At 49.4% G+C, this 23,143-nt stretch overlaps 1 protein-coding gene across 2 annotated transcripts in view; it reads right to left on the reverse strand.

Annotated features, from left to right (window-relative positions):
- Positions 1 to 23,143, reverse strand: part of SHB (SH2 domain containing adaptor protein B) — a 136,771-nt gene that overhangs the window by 79,626 nt on the left and 34,002 nt on the right. For both annotated transcript variants that reach the window (XM_023242467.2, XM_003995682.6), the window contains exon 2: positions 6,814 to 6,934. In XM_023242467.2, coding sequence (XP_023098235.1) covers positions 6,814 to 6,934 — 121 coding nt within the window. The remainder of the gene's footprint in view (positions 1 to 6,813; positions 6,935 to 23,143) is intronic.

Here is a 23,143-nt window from a genome sequence, read left to right on the forward strand (position 1 = left end):
GAGAGCAGAGAGCGTAGTATGCACGCTCCTGGGAGGGTGTCAGGCAAGATCTGGGCTGGTGCCATGTGGAAGTAATGGGGGTGGGGTGAAAGGACGTACAGTCCTGACCAGGATGGAGAAGCCCAGTGTGACCACAGGAGCAGGGAACCTAAGAATTTATAAAGGCCCTCATGGTGCCCAGGGAAGAAGGCAAAATCTGATTTCCCAGATGAAGGAATGAAGGCCCAGAGAGGAAAAGCAACCTGCCTCAGGTCACACAGTAGACCAGGGCAGAGCCAGACTCACATTGTCTGCCTCCTTCCTCCTGAAACATGCCACAGCCGGAACACAGACACTTGAACTTGGTACATACCATCATTCAGAAAGCGCACTGCCACTAGAAGACGCTGTACCAGAGGATGAGAAGATACAAAAGGATGTCCCTCCCCCCACCCCCTTGCCTTTAAAATTTGTGACTGGCTTGGGGTGCCTGGGTGGCTCAGTTGGTTAAGCGTCCAACTTCAGCTCGGGTCATCATCTCACAGTCCATGAGTTTGAGCCCTGCGTCGGGGTCTGTGCTGACGGCTCAGAGCCTGGAGCCTGTTTCAGATTCTGTGTCTCCCTCTCTCTCTGTCCCTCCCCTGCTCATGCTCTGTCTCTCTCTGTCTCAAAAATAAATAAAAACATTAAAAAAAAAATTTAAAAAAAAATTTGTGACTGGCTTTATCTGACGGTATCTACTAGCATATAGGAGAAAAATGGGCAGAAGGCAAGTTGTGAGCAAGGAAAACAGCCACATCTAGGCAGCAGGGTTCTGTGTGAAACGGTTTACTTTTAAATTCCTCTTATTATGCTGTAAAGTTGATTTAACAATAAAAACATGCTAAAGACTTTTTAATGTGTAGTTGCTTATAATAATAAAAATTATGGGAAAATGCTTTCAAGTAATGTTTATGTGATTCATCCTGCAAAATGATACTTTGAACAATTTTTTAAAGAATGTTAGGGTGGGGGGAATCAGACCTAAAAAAGGGGCCTAAGTAATGGTACAATTCCCAGTTATTTCTGTAGGCCCTTTGGGAGTATAGGACAGATGTAAGTGCTTTAGCTGCAGCTAAGAGCACTACTTTCGCTGCTTATTTAACCTTTCTGAGACTCAGCAGATTTGTCTGTAAAATGGGGATGCTGGAAGTACCTCTACCTTACAGGCTCCTTGTGAGGATTAAATGAGCTAATCATGGTTATGGGGCACCTGGGTGGCTCTGTCAGTTAAGCATCCGACTTCAGCTCAGGTCATGATCTCATGGCTTGTGAGTTCGAGCCCCGTATCGGGTCCTCTGCTGTCAGCACAGAGGCCACTTTGGATCCTCTGTATCCCCCTCTCTCTGCCCTCCCTGGCGCACTCCCTCTTTCTCTCTCTCTCAAAAATAAGTAAACATTAAAAAAAAAAAATAAATGAGCTAATCATGGTTAAGTCCTTGGGGAAGTGCCTGGCACACACAGAAGCCTTTCTGTAAAAGTGAATGGCCACCATCCATCCCAATCACCACCACTACCTTGGGTACCTCTGAGAACTTCTGGGCTGAAAGCCTGGGGAGAAAGGGTCCCAGTTGAGAAATATTCTGCACCTTTAGGTCAACTAGAGTTTCATGACCCAATCAGTCTTTATACTAAGCTCCTGCTCCATGTGCTTTTCCTATCATTATCCTATCAAAAGCCTCATTTCCTGCCACTCCTCTCCAGCAGAAAGATCCCACGCCTGCCTCCATGCCTTTGCTCAAGCCCTTCCCTCTGCCTGGGTTGCCAGACCCAGCTCTTATCACTACCTCCTACCACCTCTCCCCTCCCATCTCACTTGGATTGCCCAAACCGGAAGCCTTCACCCCTCCTCTGAGCTCCTGGAGATTGACCCACTCATCTCCATGCACCCACCACTGACCACCTGGGTCCATGCCTGTCTCCCTTCTTCATAGATATTCCTAAAGGCAGTGACAGTATGTGCCTAGTTTACATGGTCAAGTCTCAACACAACAGGGCAGGGCAAGGGCTCCAGGTTCGGCTGACCAAATGCACTGCAGAGGGCCTGAGGACCACCTGCTCCACTATCCTGCTGATTTGGCCACCTACCTCCAGGTGGGCAGGGACCCCGACAGGGAATGGCCAGAGAACTCAATAGTACATAATACCAAGTGAAGGCCCAAATAGGCCCTTTGCTCCCCAATAACAATACTCTCATACACGTGTGCAGAGCAGCATGTTCTTCCACCCGAGACTCACATCAGTGTTGTGTGCCCTATTTTACAATGAGGACACTGTGGCTATCAAGAGGCTAAGCATCTTGGCCCACCAGGCACCTGAGTCAGCCTGACTGGGAGCCCAGCGCCCTTCTCACCAAACCAGCAGGCTCCATGTGCCTGGGGCCCTCAAGCCTGGGGTTAAGACACAGGGAAGAGGGTAAGAATGGGCTGTGAGGTAGGGCTTTGGACAGAGGGCTGGCCTGGGGACACCAAAGACATTGGTGCAGGAAGGAAACTGAGGCCCAGATGGCATGGAAAAGGCCAAGGCCAGAATCTGACCTTGAGAGAAGGGTTGTGCAAGATGAAAAGGGGAATTAGGGCTGTATAGTTAGCACAAGCCAGGCTGGCACTGACAAAGGAAGCTGCCAGATCCTTTCCTATTCAGAGCTGGTCTCCGGTACTCCCTTCACAGGCCTGGTCTTAGGTGTCTAATGATGATGCAATGCACAGTGAATCATGACATCTCGGAACTCACGGTTGACACAGACTTCAGGGGTGGCTTGAGCCAACCACCCATCTGTTACTTGACTATCTTTATGTCATCTCTCAATGTGGGCTGTTTTGCCTCTGCCTGGATACCTCTAGGGATGGGCAACACATTGCCTCACAGGACAGCTTCATATTTAATTGGTAAGTTCAAAAACATCTCAAAAGGATTATGACTTTTTTTGAGCCCGTTTCTCTACCTATAAAAAGGAAAGCTTGAACTGGGTCACGAGCTTCCCCACTGGGTTCCACAGAGCCCTTGGGTTTTCAGTAGCTACCTCTGAAGCTGCTTTTGGGATGAGAGAGGCAATGGGGGCAGAGAGCGAAGCCCAGGCAATTCATGGGCATTTGGGTTGTGAGGTTCTGTGGAGAGCTTCACCTCCATCTTGAACCAGAACCTAATTCCTGTGGGTGATACAAAGGGGAATCTATGGAGAGGGAAACTGAGGCAGACAGAGGGAAGAGGTGAGACGAGCCCCTGAGGAAACAGGTGCACTTCTCCTCACCCTCTTTTGCAACCACAGCCTGTGGGGCTGGGCTGAGTTCTCTGTTCACAAAAGCACACCTCCCCAAAGCCTCCCCCATCCACCCGCTGCATGGAGTCAAGGAGGCAAGAACAAAACCCCATCAGCTAATCACAGGCTGTGTGAGCCACCCGGGGTAGGAGGGGGGTTCTGAAAATCAAGCTGCAGCACCCCAGGGCTGCACAGGCCCTGGACAAAACGTCCTGCACAGTGGCTGAAATAGGGCCTCAACAGTCAGCCTCACAACTCACTATCTGGCTACTTACTTAACCTCTCTGTGCCTCAGTTTCTGCATCAGTAAAACGGGCAGCTACACTTTAAAGGGTGATGGTGAGGGGAGCCTGGATGGCTCAATAGATTAAGCGTCCAACTTTGGCTCAGGTCATGATCTCACTGTTCGTGGGTTTAAGCCCCGTGTTGGGCTCTGAGCTGACAGCTTGGAGCCTGGAGCCTGCTTTAGATTCTGTCTTTCTGTCTGTCTCTCTCCCTCCCCAACTTGTGCGCGCTTGCTCTCTCTCTCTCTCTCTCTCTCTCAAAAATAAGTAAGTAAACATGAAAGAAAGAAAGAAAGAAAGAAAGAAAGAAAGAAAGAAAGAAAGAAAGAAAGAAAGAAAGAAAGTAAGTGATGGTGAGTATCCAACAAGAATTCACATCAAATGCTGTAAACAAGTACAAGAGCCTAGCAGCTACCTCCACAAATAGGTAAAAACAGAGGCACAAAATGTGTTGCCAAAGCTCAAACAGCCAGTTTGCAAACCAAACAGCTAGAAGTATGACCAACTGCCTGCTCTAAGACTACTGCTTTGCACGGGGAAACTGAGGCCCAAGGTCATTCAGGTGGCAAGTGGCCATCTCAGATCTGCTTGATTCCACCTGGGTTCCTTCTGCAGTAGTACAGAGAGGTATACCATCTCAGGCAGAGAGGGGATGTTCTTCCCAACAGGGTTATTCCTATCTACCAAAGACGCTTGCCCTGTTCCTAGAAGTTGCATGCACACGTAAATGTTATAGCATGCACCCCGTGATCCACTGCCCCCCCTCCCCTGACGAGCTGCTTCCTAGAACATTTACACAGCACTGGCTCACCCCAGCCCCCTCTCCCTGCCATCAGTCAGAGCGATGACGTTACACACAAAGAATTCTGAGTCAAAGGGAGCTGCAGTAAGGTCGTTACAGCTAGAAAACGTCCTGTTTAATCACCTATTTCCTTAGAAACCGAAAATGTGGGTAAATTTGGGCATAGCCTGTAAGCTAGGAAGAGAGTGCAGAGCAGCAAACACAAGGATGACTCTTTGGAGACAGAATGCATAAGATCTTAACAGATCTCTAATTAAATCAAACCGCCCTGCCTTGGACCTAGCTGCCGTGGGTGTGTCTTATTAAAAAGCCAAAGTCCCACAGAACAGTTCTGTCCAGCTAAGCAGCTACTTGACACTGAGGTCCACGGATACACCAAGGAGGAACCAGCTCCATTCCAAAGACAGCCGTGTCCACAATGTCTGGATTCCCAGATGTGCCCTTCCACCCCAGTCCCATGTTCTGCAGATGTAGGTCTGAGCCCCTCACTTGTACCTATGTGACCCCAGGGAAGCGATTTGTCCTGTTTCCCTCATGTGTAAAGTGAGACACTACTTCCTTTTGCAGGGACATGGTGAGGCTTAAAAGTATATATGTCAAAGGGCCCAGTACAGAGCCTGGAGCTTGGCGGGGGTTCCAGCCTCAGATGGCTCCCGCCATTTCCTTGTGTCCCGGATACCCCAGCATCAAGCACAAACATACACTTCCTCCAGGACTCCACCCCACAGACTGCCCTGCCAAGCACAGGCCACACTTGCCATTCTGCCACCAACTTACTATGTATCTTCAGGCAAGTATCTCTCCCTCTGTAGCCTCAGTTTTCCCATCTATAAGATGAGGCTGTTGGGTTCAAGTGGCCTTGAATATCCCTTGCTGCCTGACATCTGAATGTGGCAGAGGGTCCCAAAGTCACTCCTGTAACCACCACTCCTTTAACCCTGGACTGACATGCCCCCGGTGCTCCCACAGAGCTGACAGTTCACCAAACCTGGTGGAGATGATGGCATGTAGCAGCGGAAGTGGGTATCACTACAGTCCTGAGGTGAACAAGATTCCACCAGCAGACCTGTTTCCCTAAGTCGCTGGAGGAGAGCAGGCCACCCCTCCGCCAGGCGCCAGCCCCAGCTCTCTGCCTTTTGCTGCCCACAGAGGCCACTCTCCCAGCAGAGATCAGGAGACAGCAGGAGGCCCTACAGAAGTCTGGTCTAATCACTCCCTGCCTCAGCCTTTTGCAAAGTGGCTAAGTGTTCTGGAGGCCACACTGGTGGCCAGAGAATCAGTACCCAGGAACGGGAGAGCATGAGGCAGAGTCTTAGAGGCAGGGTCTGGATTTGTACCCGTATTTTTCAGCAATTGTTGCATGCGGTCTCCTCAACCCTATGAGCTACACTCGGCATGGGCGCAGCATACACTAAGTGCTCAATGTTGCTTCCTTTCCCTTTCTTCTTCTAATTTGAGAGGAATCAAGAGAATGTACCCAAAGACATGAACACCAAGCAAACCATAAGAGGGCCACTTTAGAAAGTGGCATCTGTAACCCAAATCCCAAGACACACAGGGCACCAATTCACTAGGCCTCAAAAGTCAAAGCGGCTCCCAACCTGCTACTGGCCACGCTCCTGCACTCTAGTCTCATGTGGTACCCCTGTTCATGTTCCTGCCCGGTGTGGGGTCACAGGGGGCCAATCCATAGGACTATTCTTTTGTCTCTGGACCATCCTCCTGAGCCAGGAGGACCCACGTGTGTGGTTTCTCCCTACTGCCTGCTCATGCCAAGGGTCTGAGATGGCAGACACCTCATAACCATTCACTCCTTAAAGATGCCCTAAGCAGGGTACTGCACACATAGCCACTTTCTTCTGGGTCCCACATGACTATTTGGACAAGGTTTTGTCATCTGGGGCCAACAGGAAAACAGCCACAGTGGGGAAAGTCTCTGTATTTTCTATAAACCTGCCATGTAGACCAGAGGACTTAATGCTGCTTCCAGCTACATGCCAAAGATTTCCTGGTGTGGGGCCAGGGATAATTTTGTCCCCAACGACCGAACACCACCCCCCCCCCCCTTCTTCTACTAGGTACTGAAAGTAAGATGACCCAGCATGATTCTTTGATTGCCCTGGCTGCTAGGAAGCTCCAGGCTAAGTTTTCGATCTCAAAAGCTGTATTTTTCTTCAGCAGAAATTCCTTTTGTATTTTTTTAGTTCTTACCTTGGGTAACTGTTACTTGGTGCCCTGTACTTTTTCTGGACTTTCAGTGTGCCCTGCCAGGTTCTTCCTGATGTAGGTGAGACATGAACTGGTGAACTGTAGTGAAGATTCAACACAGCACTATCCTCCAACCACCGTGGGGCAAGTGCAAACCTTCCCCTGCTGAGGCTGGCTGGGCACCTGCCAGGAGCGGCCCCTCTGCCTCCCTGCTGAGTCCCTGTGCCAGCAGCTCTGCTTACCTGTCATGATCCTCTGGGCCTCGTAGGGCTCCATGTAGCCAGCACTCTCTCCCTTTCCTGCTTTGTTCTTGAGATCATTCTTGGCATCGAAGGGATCAGAATAGTCATCAGCAATGGTCACCTGCAGGGAGCAAGATGGCAGGAGTGTGTGAATCCACCTCTGGCTTTCTGCTTCACTTCTGTTCACAACCAGGCTTTGTTCCAACAAACATAAATGGAGCCTGCCTCATACCAGCAAGGAGGGGGAGGTGGAGACAGGAAAGAGCTGGTGCCTGCCCTTAGGGAGCTCCAATTCTCGTACCCCTAACAAAGAGACCCACACTGGCAGTGCTCCTTACAAGGGAGGGGCCTCTGAGCAGGCAGCCTGGCTGTTCCGGGCACAGCCATGAGAACAGAAGGGCATCTGGGTAGGGAAGCACAAAGGCAAGGACCTGGAGGGCGTCTTTGGGGAATGTGAGTTGCTCAATTTAATGGAATGGAAATGGAGGAAAGTTGGAAATGAGATAGCAAAGCCTAGAGATGCTGACATGCTCCTGGTGCTGGCTGAGGCCTAGAAGAGCCTGCCTAGAGATAATTATGTTCAGCGTTCCATCTTCCCCCAATCTGGAACACAAGCATGCCTTGGGTAATCAGACAACAATTTGGTGAGATCAACACACTGCAAACATGACCGTGGCCCCAGGCAGACCCAAAGAAAATACAAAAGCAGCTCAGGGACCCATAGACTGCCATGGTCAGAAAGGGGCTCGGAAGCAATAAACTGGAAGACTCTTCTGTAACAGATGGGGAAACTGAGGTCCAGAGAGGGAAGGGGCTTGACTAAGACCCTCAGCCATATCCTCTGCCTCTCAGGGCTGTTCTCTCGGCCTCCTCACTTGTCAGCATTTCAGAAAACAGCAAAGTTCCACCGAATACAGAGTCACCTCGGGGTAGGCAGCGGGGGCAGGGAGGGGAGTCCTAGGAGCACGTGAGAATCTGGGATGTGAACACTTTGGAGACAAAGTTCCACATTTTCCCCGGAGGAGAGTAAAAATTCTTGGGCTAAGAGTAAACATGGCAGTTTCTCCTCCCATTTCTGACTTTCTAAGCTTCATAAAGGGGCACACTTACTAGTGGGGAAACCCACTCCCTGTCACAGCACCCTAGCCCCACAGCAAAGTTGCTGTGACCTCCGTGGAGTTCTTTGCCCCTTTGGTCACATCTGGCAAAGGGCAAGTACTCAGCCTCCCAGCCAGGGCCACCCAGCTGCCTCTCTGGAGAGGGGATAGGTTAGCATTTCTCTCAACCCTTGGGGTTACATGAATTGTTATTTAAATTGTGGGTTTAATTAGAAACCACAGGAGCCTCTTCTCTCTCCCAGCTCCTGGAATGTAAAGCATTTGAGGGGCCTATAAACCCAGGGGAAGGGAAAATCCCCCTTTGTCTGCCTGGTAAATGGCAGCTTGTGGCAGCAGCCCTGGCAGAGGGAGCAAGTGACCTTCAGCTGCCAGGAATGTGATGCCCGCGGAGGGACAGCATGCAGCAGCCCTGTCACTGGCATGCGGCCGGTGGGGGCGGGGGGGAGCTGATGGGAGGCATGGCACATAGCAGTCACTGCTCCCTGAACAAGAGCAAGCTTATCAGGGAATGACCCAGGGCGGGAGCGCCCGAAATCTGAGTATGTGTGACCCCACTGCCACTGCTCTGCCACTGCTTCATTGTGGCTGTGGGACAGGCTTAGAGTCCCAGCGGGGACACTTCCAGATGCTGACATTGTAATCGTGGCCTTTCTTGAGACTCACTGAGCTCAAATGACACCAGGCAGGGGGAAAATGGGGATGGGGGGAGCGCTGGGTCTGGCAATGTCTTTCACTTGATATTTCTACTCTACCATTTGCAGAATACATTAGGGAGAAAATTATACACGTGAACCACTGTCAAACAGAACAGCTCAGAGGCTGATCTAGTGTAGGGTTTTGTGTCTCAGAGTTCAAGCGACTAGAAGTCCAAATGGAGAAAACCATGAGCCTGATGTGGATGACATCTATTCCACACAGCCTTACCATCTCTTTTCAACATGAACATCCTCCATCTATTTCAGGAAGGGAGCAAATATTTCCCCAAGAAAACCAAATTATTTTGGGGAGATTAGCTGAGGAAGGGGGAAGACAGGGGAGGGAGTGGGCTGCAGTCTCCGTAATCTGGAAATCAACATTCCAGCTCCTTTCGGAAGTGCTCTGTAATTTGCAAACAGGGAAGGCTTGCAGGATATAAACCAAATCTTTGTTCGCCCTGGGACAGGAGCTCTGGGAGGCCTTCAGTTCAGCAGACACTATCTGTATTTTCTAATTAAAATGAGATCTGAGCTCAGGTTGTCAAGGGGCCCCCAGCTGCCTGCCCTGCTTACTTCCGTTTCAATAAGAATTTACAAATCCTAAAACCAGGAAAAGCCCCTGGTCTCTGCTGACATATGGTTCCAGTTATACCTGCTGACAGTTGAAAATCCTTCCATTAGAAAAAAAAAAAAAGTTTAGAATTGTTAGTTTAAGAAGCAAATCGGAAGGTTCCTAAAATGTATATTTAATCAATTTGCTTTCCAACTTCAAAGTGAGGTTGGTGGAGGGGAGGGAATCTGAGGTTTGAGCAACCTGAAACTTGGCAAACACTTAACTGAGCTGTCTGACCTTTTGCAAAATCATGTCCTGGTTTTTGGAGTAAAAGTTTAACCAGGTGCTGGGAGAGTTGAGCAGGCAGTTAACCAGAGTGCCCGAGCAACTTGCCACAGGCCCTGGGCCACAAGCACTGAGCAGTGTAACTGCTGTCCCAATTGCCCAGCTCGCACTGCAAGTCAGGAGGGCTGGCAGGGGGCTTGAGTGAACGTTGCTGATTTTCTGAGTTAAAAGAAAGGGAAGCAGTTTCCCCAGATGTGGGTTTGGATTCCTACTGGGGCTGACACTGCTTTGCTTTAAAATGTCCTTGAATCTAATAGAACAATTCAACCCAAAGGGAGCCAGTCGGGACTTCTCTGCAGGTCAGGCTACCTGCGCTTGTGAGAACTTTTCCTTGATTTCCATCTTGGATTGGTGAAGACCTGACTAGCATTGGGCATTGGACCCCTTCACGGGCCTGCTCATGGTCCCACAGGCACAGAGCTTAGAGGGGGCCAGCCTACTGGTCTCACAACTCCACTATGCAGCTGAGCAGCAGCAGAAAGGTGGGCTGTTGGAGCCTGTCCAACCAGGGGGTCACAATCGCCTTCTTGGCCTCCTGGGATGGGTGCACTGGTCCATCTCCGAAAAAGGAAGAGGGTTATGGCTAAACCCTAGGCAAGGCTTTTCTTGCTTTCAAACAAAACTAGAGACCTCAGGTCAGCCCAGTGCTCCAGAGGACTTTCACAGGCTTATAAAGCAGTGGGTTCATGGGGGTCCTTGAGAGACCTGCTTTAAATTCTCATTTTGTAATAGCCCACTGCAACCCAGAGGGTTTCAGAATTCCACCATGCTTGCTGCCTTTCTGAATAGGCTCTGTGAGCTGGCTGCAGACTGCAGTCGGCTCCATGTGCCTCTCTTCTGGTTTGCACACACTGCTATGTGAAACTGGTCCCTCCCTTCCAGTAGTCTGAGGCCTGGGTGTTTTTATCTTGGGAATTTTGCTTTGTGATAGGAAGTAGTCTTCCTGTTCACGCCCAAAGGGAAGCACTAGAGGAAGATGGGTGTTGCCACTTGACCACACTTGGCCACATGCTTTTCTGAGACAGCCACACCTGTGGGGAGAGCCGGGTCCTCTTCCCATGCTCTCAACGGAAAGGTAAATTGGCAAAGCCTCTTTGAAGGGACAGCTATTGGCAAAGCCCATGAAAATCCAAAAATGCACATGGATTGACCCAGCAATTTCATTTCTTGATATTTATTCCCAAATGTGCACAAGGAGCCAGGTAAGGATGCTCACGGGAGCACATAATAATGAGAAACTGTAAGCGCCTGCTATACCCATCAATAGGGGAATTGCTAAATAAACCGTGCTAGTTCCATACTATGAAATATTATGCAGCAGGTTTAAAAAAAAAAAAAAGCAGTTGCTCTATATGCACTAACATAGTTCTCTACAGCACAGCTTTGAATGGAAAGAAAGCAGGTTGTTGAATAATAAAATACAACATGATACCTACTTATGAAAAATGAAACAGAAAGCTCTATTAATGTAAAGAAAAGACCTAGGGAGAAATAAACTTTTTTAAAAAAGACATTTTATATATTTTTTAAGTAATCTCTACACCCAACATGGAGCGTGAACTCACAATCCTGAGATCAAGAGTCACATGCTCTATGGACTGAGCCAGTTGGGCATCTCTAGGGAGATATAAACTTTAAACAGATATCTCCTCTGGGGCAGCGAAGGCCTGAGATTGAGTGGTTAGAGGAAATCAAAGGAGATTTGCCTGTAATGTTAATGTATTTTTCAAATAAGGAAAACTTATTAATGTGTTACATGCAAAATTAAACTTCTTAAAAAAGCACTCTTTTCATAGGCTATTTTTGGTACAGTAGATAAACTGCTTCCCAAACTTGCCTGGAGATAGGAATGGCCTGGAATGCTTGTTAAAAAAACAGATCCCTAGCCCCAATAATCTGTATATTTAATAAGTAACCCAGGTGATTCTTACCAGGAAAGTTTGAGAAGCTTTAAGCTACAGCCAGCCCCCTCCCCCACCAATCTAAAGCTAAACCTCCAGATATTACTCTGGAATTTCACTTTCCCCAGGTATTTCTCAGCCCTGTTCATTAAACTGAAGTAAGAAGTCAATGTTAAACTCAGCTCTCTCTTGCTTTCTTCCCTGGGGATTAAGTAGAGTAAGAGATGACCCAACATGCCTTGGTCCATCTCCAGAATCTAAGACGTAGAGGTAATGGCATTCCCTGTGTAATTCTGAGGGCTGGCCCCAGATGAAGCAACACAGCCTGGGCAGGGGGGAGAGGGTTACCAGGCAAGACCCTGCCCTGCCCCGCCCCATGAGGGGAGACTGGGCCATGAGGATGTGCAAGGTTCTCTGTCCTGGAGCATAGACCCGTTTAGGCTATGTCAACATGGCTCTCAGCAAACTCTGCAGGGAGATCACACAGCCCCAGGAAAGCTGACAGGACTGTGGACAGTAGCCACTGCTGAAATGCGTGAGGCATCCCTGCTTTAAAAAAAAAAAAAAAAAAAAGGCGTGATAAGAGAGGCAGAAAAGCACCACCTTCTGGGAATGGGTGACCCACGCTGTCCCTTCTGCTCCACGGGCACCTCCTCTGAGCCATGTGGTCACTTCTACGAGCTCTGCTGCCTATGGGAACTGGTGGCATTGGGCTGCCCCAGCTCAACCACTTGTTGGATGAGGCAAGAGAATTCTCCCTCATTTTGTGCTGCTTTTCTTTCCCTGGGAAGTGAGGGGGCAGCACCCCATGAGGTCCTGGGTCCTTTCCAGGCCCATGACTTCTACCCCAGAGCAAATTGCATCTGAACACACCTGGGAATGTTCTACATGGTCCCAGTCAGACCGTTTCCTCACCAGTTTGCCATTAAAACTATACAAGTTTTCTTAACAGTTTGTGGGTCACAGACCTCTTTGGAAATGTGACAGCTGAAGATGTGGCTCCCTCCAGTTTATATATGTCTGCAAAGCTGCAGGGCTCACGTCAGAAAGGTCAAGAGTACCATGTTAAGACCAAGTCCCTGTGCATTGAGCCACTTTAAAGAACAGCTAAGATGGGACATACTCTCTGTGCCTTATATAGGCAGTGGGTGCAGACTCTATCATAATTCAACACACATCATTCACCTGCTGAAAATACAATGTGATGTGTGACTGGCCTCCCATTCATTTGGAGGTGGGGAGTGGGGGGCATAGGAAAGGACAGCATGAGTCCACTTATCTTGGCTTACAGCCACACAGCACCCAAGGCAACCTGGCTCCTTCTCTCACTGTGGAGGTCAGGAGGGATCCCTGAAGGTGACCGAACAGCATGCAGGGCATGAGGTGGCAGCAGCAGCCAGAAGGCTCCCTGCCTCTGTCCCCCAGTAGGGGACTGGGCAGACCAGAGTCCTGGTCCTCCTTTGAGATCCACCATGACACAAACCCTGGCAGGCATGATGTCCCCATGATGGAGGCTCTGTTGCCATGCCAACTAAGAGATGACATTAAAAAAACTGAAATGTTGGGGTGTGGAGACGGCTTCAAATGACCAGCAGGCTGTCTAAGAAAAAGACAGTGGACAAATGTTCTGCACATACCCAGAAACTATATAGAAGCAAGCTCGGGGAGTCAGAAAGGACATCTAATGGCCATAAAGGGACATGCTGCCTGGAAACCAGAGTTCCTGCCATTTCAGTGTCCAAACAGAGGTGCCAAGGTGGGTGTCTGCTTTGGGTAGAGCTCAGCTCACCGGCTATCACCTGTCTGTGCTCTGTTTTCTTAGCACAGATTCAGCCGCCCTGCAGCAGAAGTTCAGCTTCCAGAACCACCTAGATGGGTGGCTGTTTGCAGAACCCCCACTGTGACCAAGGTAGGCGATATTTCAAAGCTCAAAGCTGACCAGCAGCAGCTGCCTGGGGCCGTAAAAATACACAGAAAATGGCACTGCAGAAAGGAAGGACATCACCAAGCAGGGATGGCCCTGTAGGGTAACTCTGGACAGCCTGCTTTATCTCTGAGTTTCATCAATTCACCTGTGGAACTGAACAAGAAGATGGCTTGGCTTCTCAGCTTCACATGAATGTTATGAGCAGAAAACACTGAGATGATTTGGGGACGCGTCAGCAGTTTACAAAGAAAAGGCGATGGTGGCAACTTCTGGGGGCCCAGGATGGAGCTAAATGCTGGGCAGAGTCTCTGCTCACAAGCGGTGGAGATTTAGTGAAGAAGACAAAACAGAGACCTAAGAAGAACCCATCAAGGCTCCAGTGGTGACAGAGAAAACTAGCTGCAATTAGGCATGACAATAGCTGTCAGAGTTCTCAACCACAAAAAGAAAAATGTTTGTGAACAATCCTTTTTTTCCTTTTATACTTTGGGTAAGATGTACCTCCTACTCGGGGGCACTTGGCTAAGAAGAAGAGAACCTCGTGGGACCCCCGGGGCCACCCCACCTGTGTGCTGGGAGGCAGCAGCGTGCTCCTGGTCTCTAGACTGCGTCCAGGGCTCCGAGCGGTCCAGAGAACCAGGCTGGGACACACAAGGGGCTGCGGAGATGCCCCAAGTGGAGATGCAAGCAAGCACCCCCTTGCTCATTTCTCCCGGTCCCTGGCTTTAACCATCATAAGACAACTCTCCTTACAGGTGAACCAATAAATCATTTCTGACATGGCAAGGAAATTAATCTGGGGAAGATTAATTAGCTACATTCTTGCATTCAGCGGCAACTCCTGGAAATCAGATGGAGGGGAGCACTTTTTCACTGACCTAGGACTGGTTCCCTTTCTTTCCTCTGAGGTCTGATTCAGCCATGCAGAATTCAGAATTCTGCCCAAAGTTCTAAGCCCCTCTTTTCATGCTTGGAGGTCAAGTGCTTCCAGTGGCCGGGAGTTCATGACTTCATAATTCAGTCATGTGGGCAATCTTCCTCTGGCAGGCGCCACCCATTGCTTTGTGCAGACCTTGGGGGCTCTATTGCACACGCTTCTTTACAGACCAGCCAGTTATCTTGCCCCACATGTCAGGAGGCCAGGGGTGTTTCAAGTGGTCTCCACTGGTCTTTCCAGTCCTGCCCCTCCCACGGCCACAGCTGCTTGCCTAGACACCTGCAGGCTCCAACTTGTTAGGAAAAACGCATTTCAAATTACAGCCTCTGTCAGCTCCTCTCAGGCCCTGCTTGCTCAGCCCCTCTCTCTCTCTCTCTCACACAGTCACACACACACACTCCTCACCCTCCCTCAGTTTAACCCCGTGGAGAAGGCTCTGCGTCCTGGGTGGGAGGCTGCTGGAGTGGAGCCCAGCTCAGCCCTCTGTTTACCTCAGAAGCTTGTTGAATAGGTCGTAGGGACTGGCTTCTCAGCATCTCTCAGCAGTGGAAGGTTCTATTTTGAACTCAGAAATAGCTCAATCCTAGAATTTAATTGCCTTCAGCTAGGACCAGAGACAGAATTCACTGCATCCCTCCTGAGGACAGAAGCACACAGGGGTCTGCAGTGGCATTACATGTGAGGTCAGAGTGGAAGAGTCCTGGGAGATAATCTAAGTCCAATGGGTTTCAAATTTTTATGTGTGGAATTGTGTAAAGGAAACCTCACATGGAACCCCAATATGTACCAGTACCCAATCTGAAAACATTGAATTTACTGGGGAGCAGGAGGCCCCGAGGAGGAGGGGTGGTAAAGGTCAATACCCAAAACAGGTAACCCAACGTTTCCTAATACACAGGTCCATGTTGTTTCTGTAGTACCTATATGGCTATCTAATGTTTCTTCTAAAATCATTCCTAACATGGGGAAGCTGGCTGGCTCAGTCAGGAAGGCATACGAATCTTGATCTCAGGGTCCTGAGTTTGTGCCCCACGTTGGGTGTAGAGATGACTGACTGACTAAATAAATAAATAAATAAATAAATAAATAAATAAAGTTTAAAGAAATCCTTCCTAACATTGTCAATTTGCACAAGCACTCTCCCCACCCCTAGGAAAAGCTTAGCGCCTCTTGCAAGGACCACCACTCTTAACATCCATCTATCATCTCCCCCCCTTTCCCCCAAGACAGCTCCCTGTGGGAGGTGGGCCCCAGGCAGCAGCATCCACTGAGCCTCCCTTTGTCCTCTCCTAGGCTCTGGCTCAGCACTGCCCAGCCCTCCGACAAACCCCATCAACTTCCACCTAGCTTCCCAGACAGTCCTTTCTTGCAAGTTTCTTGCTCAAGTGGGACAAGTGCTCCTCCTGGGGTTTGGGGTCACTGCCTAGAAAATGCTCTCAGACCAGCCCTGGATCAAGAAGGGTAAGAGTGGGATTTTCTTCTTTCCTTTGCAGAACACTTAGGGTTGGAGAACATATCATCTGGAGCAGGGACGTGGGATGGCTCTCAAAGTCCTTTACTGCTCCATGCCTCAGCTGCCTTGTTTATAAGGTGACAAGAGGATACGGACTAAACGGACCAGGATTAAGTGATGGACTTAGAATGGGTCCAGCACACAGCAAGTGCTCAAGAAATGTCAGGTGTGATTATCATCATCTCAACCGTCATCTAGCCTGATGGATCCCCTCGTCTTATGGGGGAAGAAACTGAGGCCCGGAGAGGGAAAGGGGCTTATGGAGGTCACCTGGATATCTAGGAAGAGAATGCTCATTACTGGAGTGACAAAACCAAACTCCCACCAAATTGTAACCACAGGAGAACCTGTTATTTGTATGTATGTATAGCCTGCCTGCTTCCAAAATGAGTTTTGGACAACTGAATTTAAGTGATCTTTCTGTGCCTGGTAGGCCCGGCCCTTCTGCTGCTTTCTTCCTGAGAAAGGATCAGGAATGCCCGTGAGGCTTTCTCACGGTAACAGAAGACTCTGTACAGTAAGAACAACTTCTCCAGTGTTCTCACAGGAAAAGTATGTAAAGCAAAACAGAGCCTAGAAGCCAAAGGCCTTCCTGAGAGCTACAGTACCTTTAAAAGCCAGGCCTCCGTGCAGGCTGTGGAGATGAGCTACAGTGGGCTGGGTGAGGCGGGGTCTCTCCAGCCCATGTGAGCTCCGTGCCCAGAGCTGAGATTAAGGGGAGAAAGGGCTCAGGCCAGGTGCAGCCCAAGTGACTGGCAACCCCGGCCCCGGGATCCGTACTAAATGAAGGGGCACTTCTCTCTGAATGGATCCCATTAGGATGATGCATGCACATTTCTAACACAAGAGCCGCAAGGCAGGCCAGAGCATCTTAAAACACAAGCAGCACTAAACAGCTGCCCTCCCCCCAAAGTCACCACCTTTTTATTGAAGACATGCAGCATCGGCCATAATTACCACCACCAGATTTGAGGGTTCCCAATTATATTCCGCTTAATAGTGGGTGCTCAGTAATAAATGGTGATTCACTTTTTAAAATGATGCCATCAAGCTTCAATTAACTCTTTCTCACATGCAGGCCTCTAGGCTAAGAAACTGCCCCTGAACCCCAAAGCACTTCTCATATGTACTCAGCACTTTCCAATGTAAGTACAGGAAAGTTATTGCTGACAGAGCTTTGCGACAACAAACCTGTCTGTAACGGTGTCAAAGCCTTGTTCAATCACATTACCCCATCCTCACAACCTGCCAGGCAATGAGCTCTGAGCTGGGATGCGGCAAGGAGCAGAGGGAGGCCTGTACCCCTGCCTCATGGAGCATCCAGTCTCCAGGGAGAGCAGTATTAATCAGTTTACCTCCCCGCAGAGGGCAGGAGATACTCAGCAGGCTTGTTTGAGGCAGACGAGTATGTGCACGGGTGAGGCCCCTTCGTACCCTTTCCTGAATTGCAGCTATGTGGACACCTGTCTGCTTCGCCAAACCTGGGAGGCAGGTTCTGGAGCTGGTTCCCTCTTTACTACGGACAGCCCTGGCGTGCAGTAGGGCCCCTACAAGGTGTGCCAGGCGGGAGCCAGGGCAGGCAGGGATGCTGAGGGCGGTACTGGATTCAGAGGTTCGAGCTTCAGTGCTTCCTGGCTTCTCACCAGCTGTAGGGCTCTGGGAGGGTGTCTACCTTTTCCGAGACTGAGTTCACCCACCTTCACTGGGAGAACATCTTCCTCCTGGAGCAGGAGGAGATTGAATCAATGGACCTACGGGTAACACATGGCTGGCACATTGTGTCGGCAAGGTAGGAGGCACTGGAGAACATGGAAAGGATGCTGTTCTCACCTTTGAGATGCCACAGACCACACATCTTAGTTTGGGTTCCCCCAGACACAGACCTTGAAGCCAGGACTCACGTGAAAGCCCTTTATTTGTGACCTGAAACTTATGAGGGATGTGGAAATGGGCCAGGGAAGGCAGCAGAAAAGCTGGCTAATTAATCAAGCCAACTACCAAGGTGGGCAACTAGAACTTCATCCCACAGGAAAACTGGGGCGGTGGGGAGGGAGGGCAAACACCAACTAACTCCCGGAGTCACCACTGGAGGCTGCTCTTGGGTCCCTGCCCTTAGCCACTCTGGTGTTTGTGGGAAGGGTGGCTATCCGCATCCCAGCTTCTGCATGAAGCCCTGGGGCAGATATGGGTTCAAGCCCACTGAAGAAGGTCAGACTGCAGGGGTGGGAGGGACTTGGTGCGGCCTGACAGCATCAGATAGCTGCCTAGGACAGAGGAAGCCTCATGGAGAAGGAGTGAGGTGAGAGGAGAGGTCCACCGGGTAAGTTCACCCAGTTGAAGTCATAGGAGGGCCAGTCAGATTGACCTGGGCTCCTATGCCACTTGACCCCTCACCTGCCCAGCTCACTGCTTTCCTCTGAGTTCCAGTTTCCTCATCTGTGAAATGGGAAGAAAGATCTCCCTGTCCCATCTCCCTCTGGGGATTTAGCGCAGATAATCATTTTGCAAATGCAATGGGGACTGTTACTGAATCTAGGAATCAGGCTATCCCCACAAGCCACCCTTCTCAGTACAGGTAAGCTTCCCTACACGAAGTCCCATGGGTCATTTTCTCCTGGGCCAAAGATCAAGTAGGCAGCTCCCTAAGGAAACACCCGGACAAAACCAATTTGGGGGGACCAAATGCCAGCATGGCAGCTGTTGCCCGTGAAGAGCTGTTGTCCAACGGGTGGGGCTGGTGTACCATGTGAGTACCTGGGAAGGCCACGCCGGGCAGATGGCACCACAGTGAGCCTGTGTGTGGACAGGCCGCAGCTCTTTACGACTGGCTAGTGGTACATCAAAGCACTACAACGACCCCACGTCTCTTACCCTGCAGCCAGGGGTGCTGGCTTCCCACCCCCTAGACAGAGAAGTAGTGGCCTCCAGTGAGATAATGGAAAAATGAATCTCCTCCTTTTCCACACATATATAGGTCAGGGCACAACCAGAAGTACAGAAGGGCAAAAACTCTGACCTGGTAATGCCCATCCTAGGATGGGGTGAGTTACCTGGGGACACCCACAATGCAGCAAGCAAAGAAGTTATGGAATCTTTAGGGATTAAAAGAAAATGCTTTTTGGCATCTCAGCAAGTGACAAAAATCAGACTTCAAGAGTACTTTCAGGAGGATTCCATTTTTCTAAAGTATAACACCAAAAAAAAAAAAAAAAAAGATGGAGAAAGAAAAATGTGCTTATGTGCATAGAAAAAGGACTAGAAGGAAATACAGTAAAACACAGCACTTGTCACCTGCTGGTTCACAAGCCTTCTCTCTGATCAAGACCTCCAGCACCTGGGCAATGGACTAGAAGACAATAGGACCACTGAGCTTTCCACGCTCAGGGAACACATTGTTCCACACCCACTCCATGGTCTCAGAGCCTCCCCTCATGGACCTGGATCCCTTGCTGTATCCTACCCAGAGATGTCTACTTTGTAAACATGTGATGATTTCAGACCACTCTGGCCTTTGCCCTGAAAATCCTCGAGTGCTGCCACCGTGCCAGAAGTTTTCAACACCGGGGCAGTCTGATTGGCTCTGTCCATCCCCACCCCACCCTTGTCTAGTCACAGCATAAAGGGGCACGAGCAAATGCTAGATGAGTCAGTGAGTTAATGAATCCAGGGAGGGTCTACTGGGCCATTCCTCTCTGCAGGGAAGCCCAATGTCCATGCCCATAAGGGCATAAGGGGCCTCTCACAGTAGGGCATTATAAACAAGCACACTTTTACTCAAACATTTGTAAACTTCCTGGCTTGGCTGCTTACTAGCTTGCATGACGTTAGGCAAGCCATATGACTTACTTGAACTGTCTGTCCTTAGTTTCCCTCACTGATAAAGGATAAATAATACTAAGGTTTCCCTTACGAGTTCACTGTGAGAATTGTTTTCATATCTGTCAAATGCTAGGGCGCCTGGGTGGCTCATTCGCTTAAGCATCCAACTTTGGCTCATGATCTTGCGCTTCTTAAGTTTGAGCCCCATGTCGGGCTCTGTGCTGACAGCTTAGAACCTGGAGTCTGCTTCCAATTCTGTGTCTCCCTCTCTATCTGCCCCTCCCCAGCTCATGCTCTGTCTCTGCCTCTCAAAAATAAAAACATTAAAAAAATATTTGTCAAATGTTTAGAACCATGCACACAGCAAAGGTAAGCATCACTGAAGTATTTAGTAAATAAAATAAGTAAATATATACATACATGTCTAGCACATGCACCTGCACCTAGACATGCGTGCACATGAATGTCCACAGAAACACACATGCTCACATTCCCATGTGCTCCAGCAGAGCATGACCTTGATTTGCTTTTTCCAGACGGGTTTTGAGGTCAAATATGTGTACTCTACCACAGCCAATGGGCAAAGAGAGAAGGGCTACAGTCTGCCCTAAACAATAATAACCCACTGAGTAAAGTCTAGCCAGTGTACTGACCAATAGCCATGACTGAGAACCCTGGTCATTTGTACCAATCCAGTTATCCATCAGGCTTTTCTATACCAGTATGCTGCTCCAGTCAGAGAGCACCCTGCCCCACCCAACCCTGTGACAGGTGACTCTGGACCCACTGGACCTCAGCGATGCATGACACCTCTGCCTGGAGATACGGAGCTACCAGAGCAAACAACGGTGGCCAAGAGCACACAGAGAGCCCAGATAAACTCTGCCTGTCTTGCCTCCTTCCTGTAGGTTTGTAAGAGGCCTCACCTCTATAATCCTCTCCACAGGCTTCTTTATCTGACCTCAAGCTTCTGTGCAGAGGGCTGGGGAGAGCAGAGGAGATGTCTAAGTGGGGATTTCAGGGAGTTTCAAAGGCCCAGTCCAAAGCATTCTATTTGTTGGGCTTAGTATGACAGGTTCTTATTTTTACATGCCAGTACTTCAGGAGTTTGACATATATGTGCCCAGGGCCAGCTACATAAGCCTGTGGCCTCTGCAGTCACATGAGGCTCTGTACGTGGTTTCACGCTCTGTTGCCATCTTGAAACCGTCAATAATTTTTGAGTGAGGGCCCACATGGATTCTTATTTTTCAGTGGAATGAGCCCTACAAATTACGTTGCTCATCCTGATGGTCTTCCACATCCAGAAGTTCCCATGGGGAACTTGGGACCCAAACTCTAATCCCTTCCTCTCTCCAACTGGGCACCACTGGCTAAGTCACACTCCCTGTTGGGACCTTAGTTTCCCCATCTGTAAAATGGGAAGGAGACAGCAAACTTCAGGGCCAGAATTCTGGATTTCACAGACCACTATAATTACCAAAAGAGGGAGGAGAAAAGACACAGGATCACAACACTAAAACCCAACTACCATATGTCCCTATTGACATTTTCTAAAGGAAAGAACAATAAACAGTAACAAGGAAATTGAGAATAAAGTACAATTCTTTAAAGAATGAATTTAACTTCATAAAAAGACTCCCTAACTTTTCACTTTTCTAATTACTTTCAGGGAAAGCACTGGACCACACGGGCATTTCAGTCCTTCCAACATTATTTTGAAAGTCAAGCCCTCCTTTAGGACACAAAGTTCTAGTGTATATCTATGGCCTAAGGGCACTGGCTTTTCCTGCTCAGTTCCCCTCCCCTCCCGCTCATTCCAACAGCATATTCGAGACCACCACTGAGGACTGGCCTCTATGAAACACCAACACAGTGCTTGACAGTAGCCTCATGTATCAGGCACAAACTGGCCCTAATTTATTGGTGCACATGGTAAAATTACCTTCCAAATGGAATGTCATAAATCACCCACTGCCGGAAACGTTCTATCCTTAAAGGGGGGCAAAGGTATCTTGAACTGAATCCCAGACTTATCAATTTCAAAAGAGCAAACTTTAATCCACTGCTGCTGTGCTAATCAAGTGATTGGGGAGGCCTGGCCCCTTGCTGATAACACACCTATCTCAAGACCTCCCCAACCCTCTACTTTCTCTCTTTACACATCTCTCTGTAGAGTCATGCTGAAGTCATGCATAACTCACAGGGACTGACTCCTGGGAATGAGGGTCCTTTGGTGCCAGGACCTAAGAACCTCAGACTAGACCCTCCAAGAGCCAGAGCATTCTTAGAGCATTAGAACCAGCAAGAGGCTTGCTGAGGTGATGCTGACGATGAAGTAAGTACCTCCTATGTGCCAGGCACTTGCCTATGTGCTTTTACACACAGGGTCTTATTTCTTCTTGCTAATTACACCATTTCCAGATGACAAAATCAAAGCTCAGAGAGGTTTAGTAGTTTCCCCAAGGCCATAGAGCACATAAGGTGGTGCAGGCTTCACTCCAAATCTTTGGCTCTCCTATGCCACCCACGGCCTGTTGCATGAGTTTCTAATACCCTGGATTCCTTCTCGACAGCAGGAGGAAATCTCTGAAGGGAGGTTTGAAAGGAAGAGGAGGAAGCTCTGCCAATTTGGCTCTGATGTGCCAACCTCGGGCAAGGGCCACCCCTGACACTCCCTCAGTCAGCTGGGTGCTGGGAGTCTCCCTTCCTCTTCCTCAGCCGCCCTATGACTGGAGCACACCTGCAACCTGCCTGGGCCACACCTGGGGAAGCAGCCGCTTCCGCCTGCAGCCTGGAACTCTGCGTTCCGCTTCCAGCAATTTCCTCCCTCCATCCCCTACTGCCTCGTCCTTCCTGCCAGAAAGATCCCACCTCCTCCACCTCCCCACAACCACCACCAAAAATAGCACAGTATAGCACAGGAGGAATCCTTACATTAGAGGGAATGAGGCCCCGGGGCCTCCCTCCTCACGTCCCCAAACCCCAAACATGGAAGCCCCATGCAGCATAGGAGGGGAAGGAGAGCTAGAAGGCGAACGTGACCTCACCTCTTGTTTCATTAGTAAGAGTTACTACTTGGACAGTGCCCAGCATGCACTAAGTTATTGTTATTTTCAAAGAGGCCTGTAAAGTAAGCCTCATTGTTCTCCTGGTAAAGTGGGAGGGAATTTTATGGTAGAGTTGGTTCATTTTTCATCTTGTTAGGGTAAGCCCAGCTGGATTTGAAAAAAAAAAACAAGTGTCCACACATACTGTGAGGACCAGAGGAACTGGAGGTGTTCCATCTGTAGAAGAGGAGGCCTGGGGTCAAGGTGGCCGGCCTGAAATCCCTACGGGCCCTCGCAGCCCAGAGGTGGTGTTGGCTGTGATGGTTCCTGAGATGGGGTCTAGGAATAACTCAAAGTGGCAGTCTCCTGGGATAAAAGTGAGCACCCCATCATCTTTATGGGGGTTCCATCATGCCCATTTCTTGGGGATAACACAGGTGATGTGGGCAACCTGACTCGGAGGAGGTGTCCT

This window comes from Felis catus, chromosome D4 (assembly GCF_018350175.1).
Source record: "Felis catus isolate Fca126 chromosome D4, F.catus_Fca126_mat1.0, whole genome shotgun sequence".
NCBI lineage: Eukaryota > Metazoa > Chordata > Mammalia > Carnivora > Felidae > Felis > Felis catus.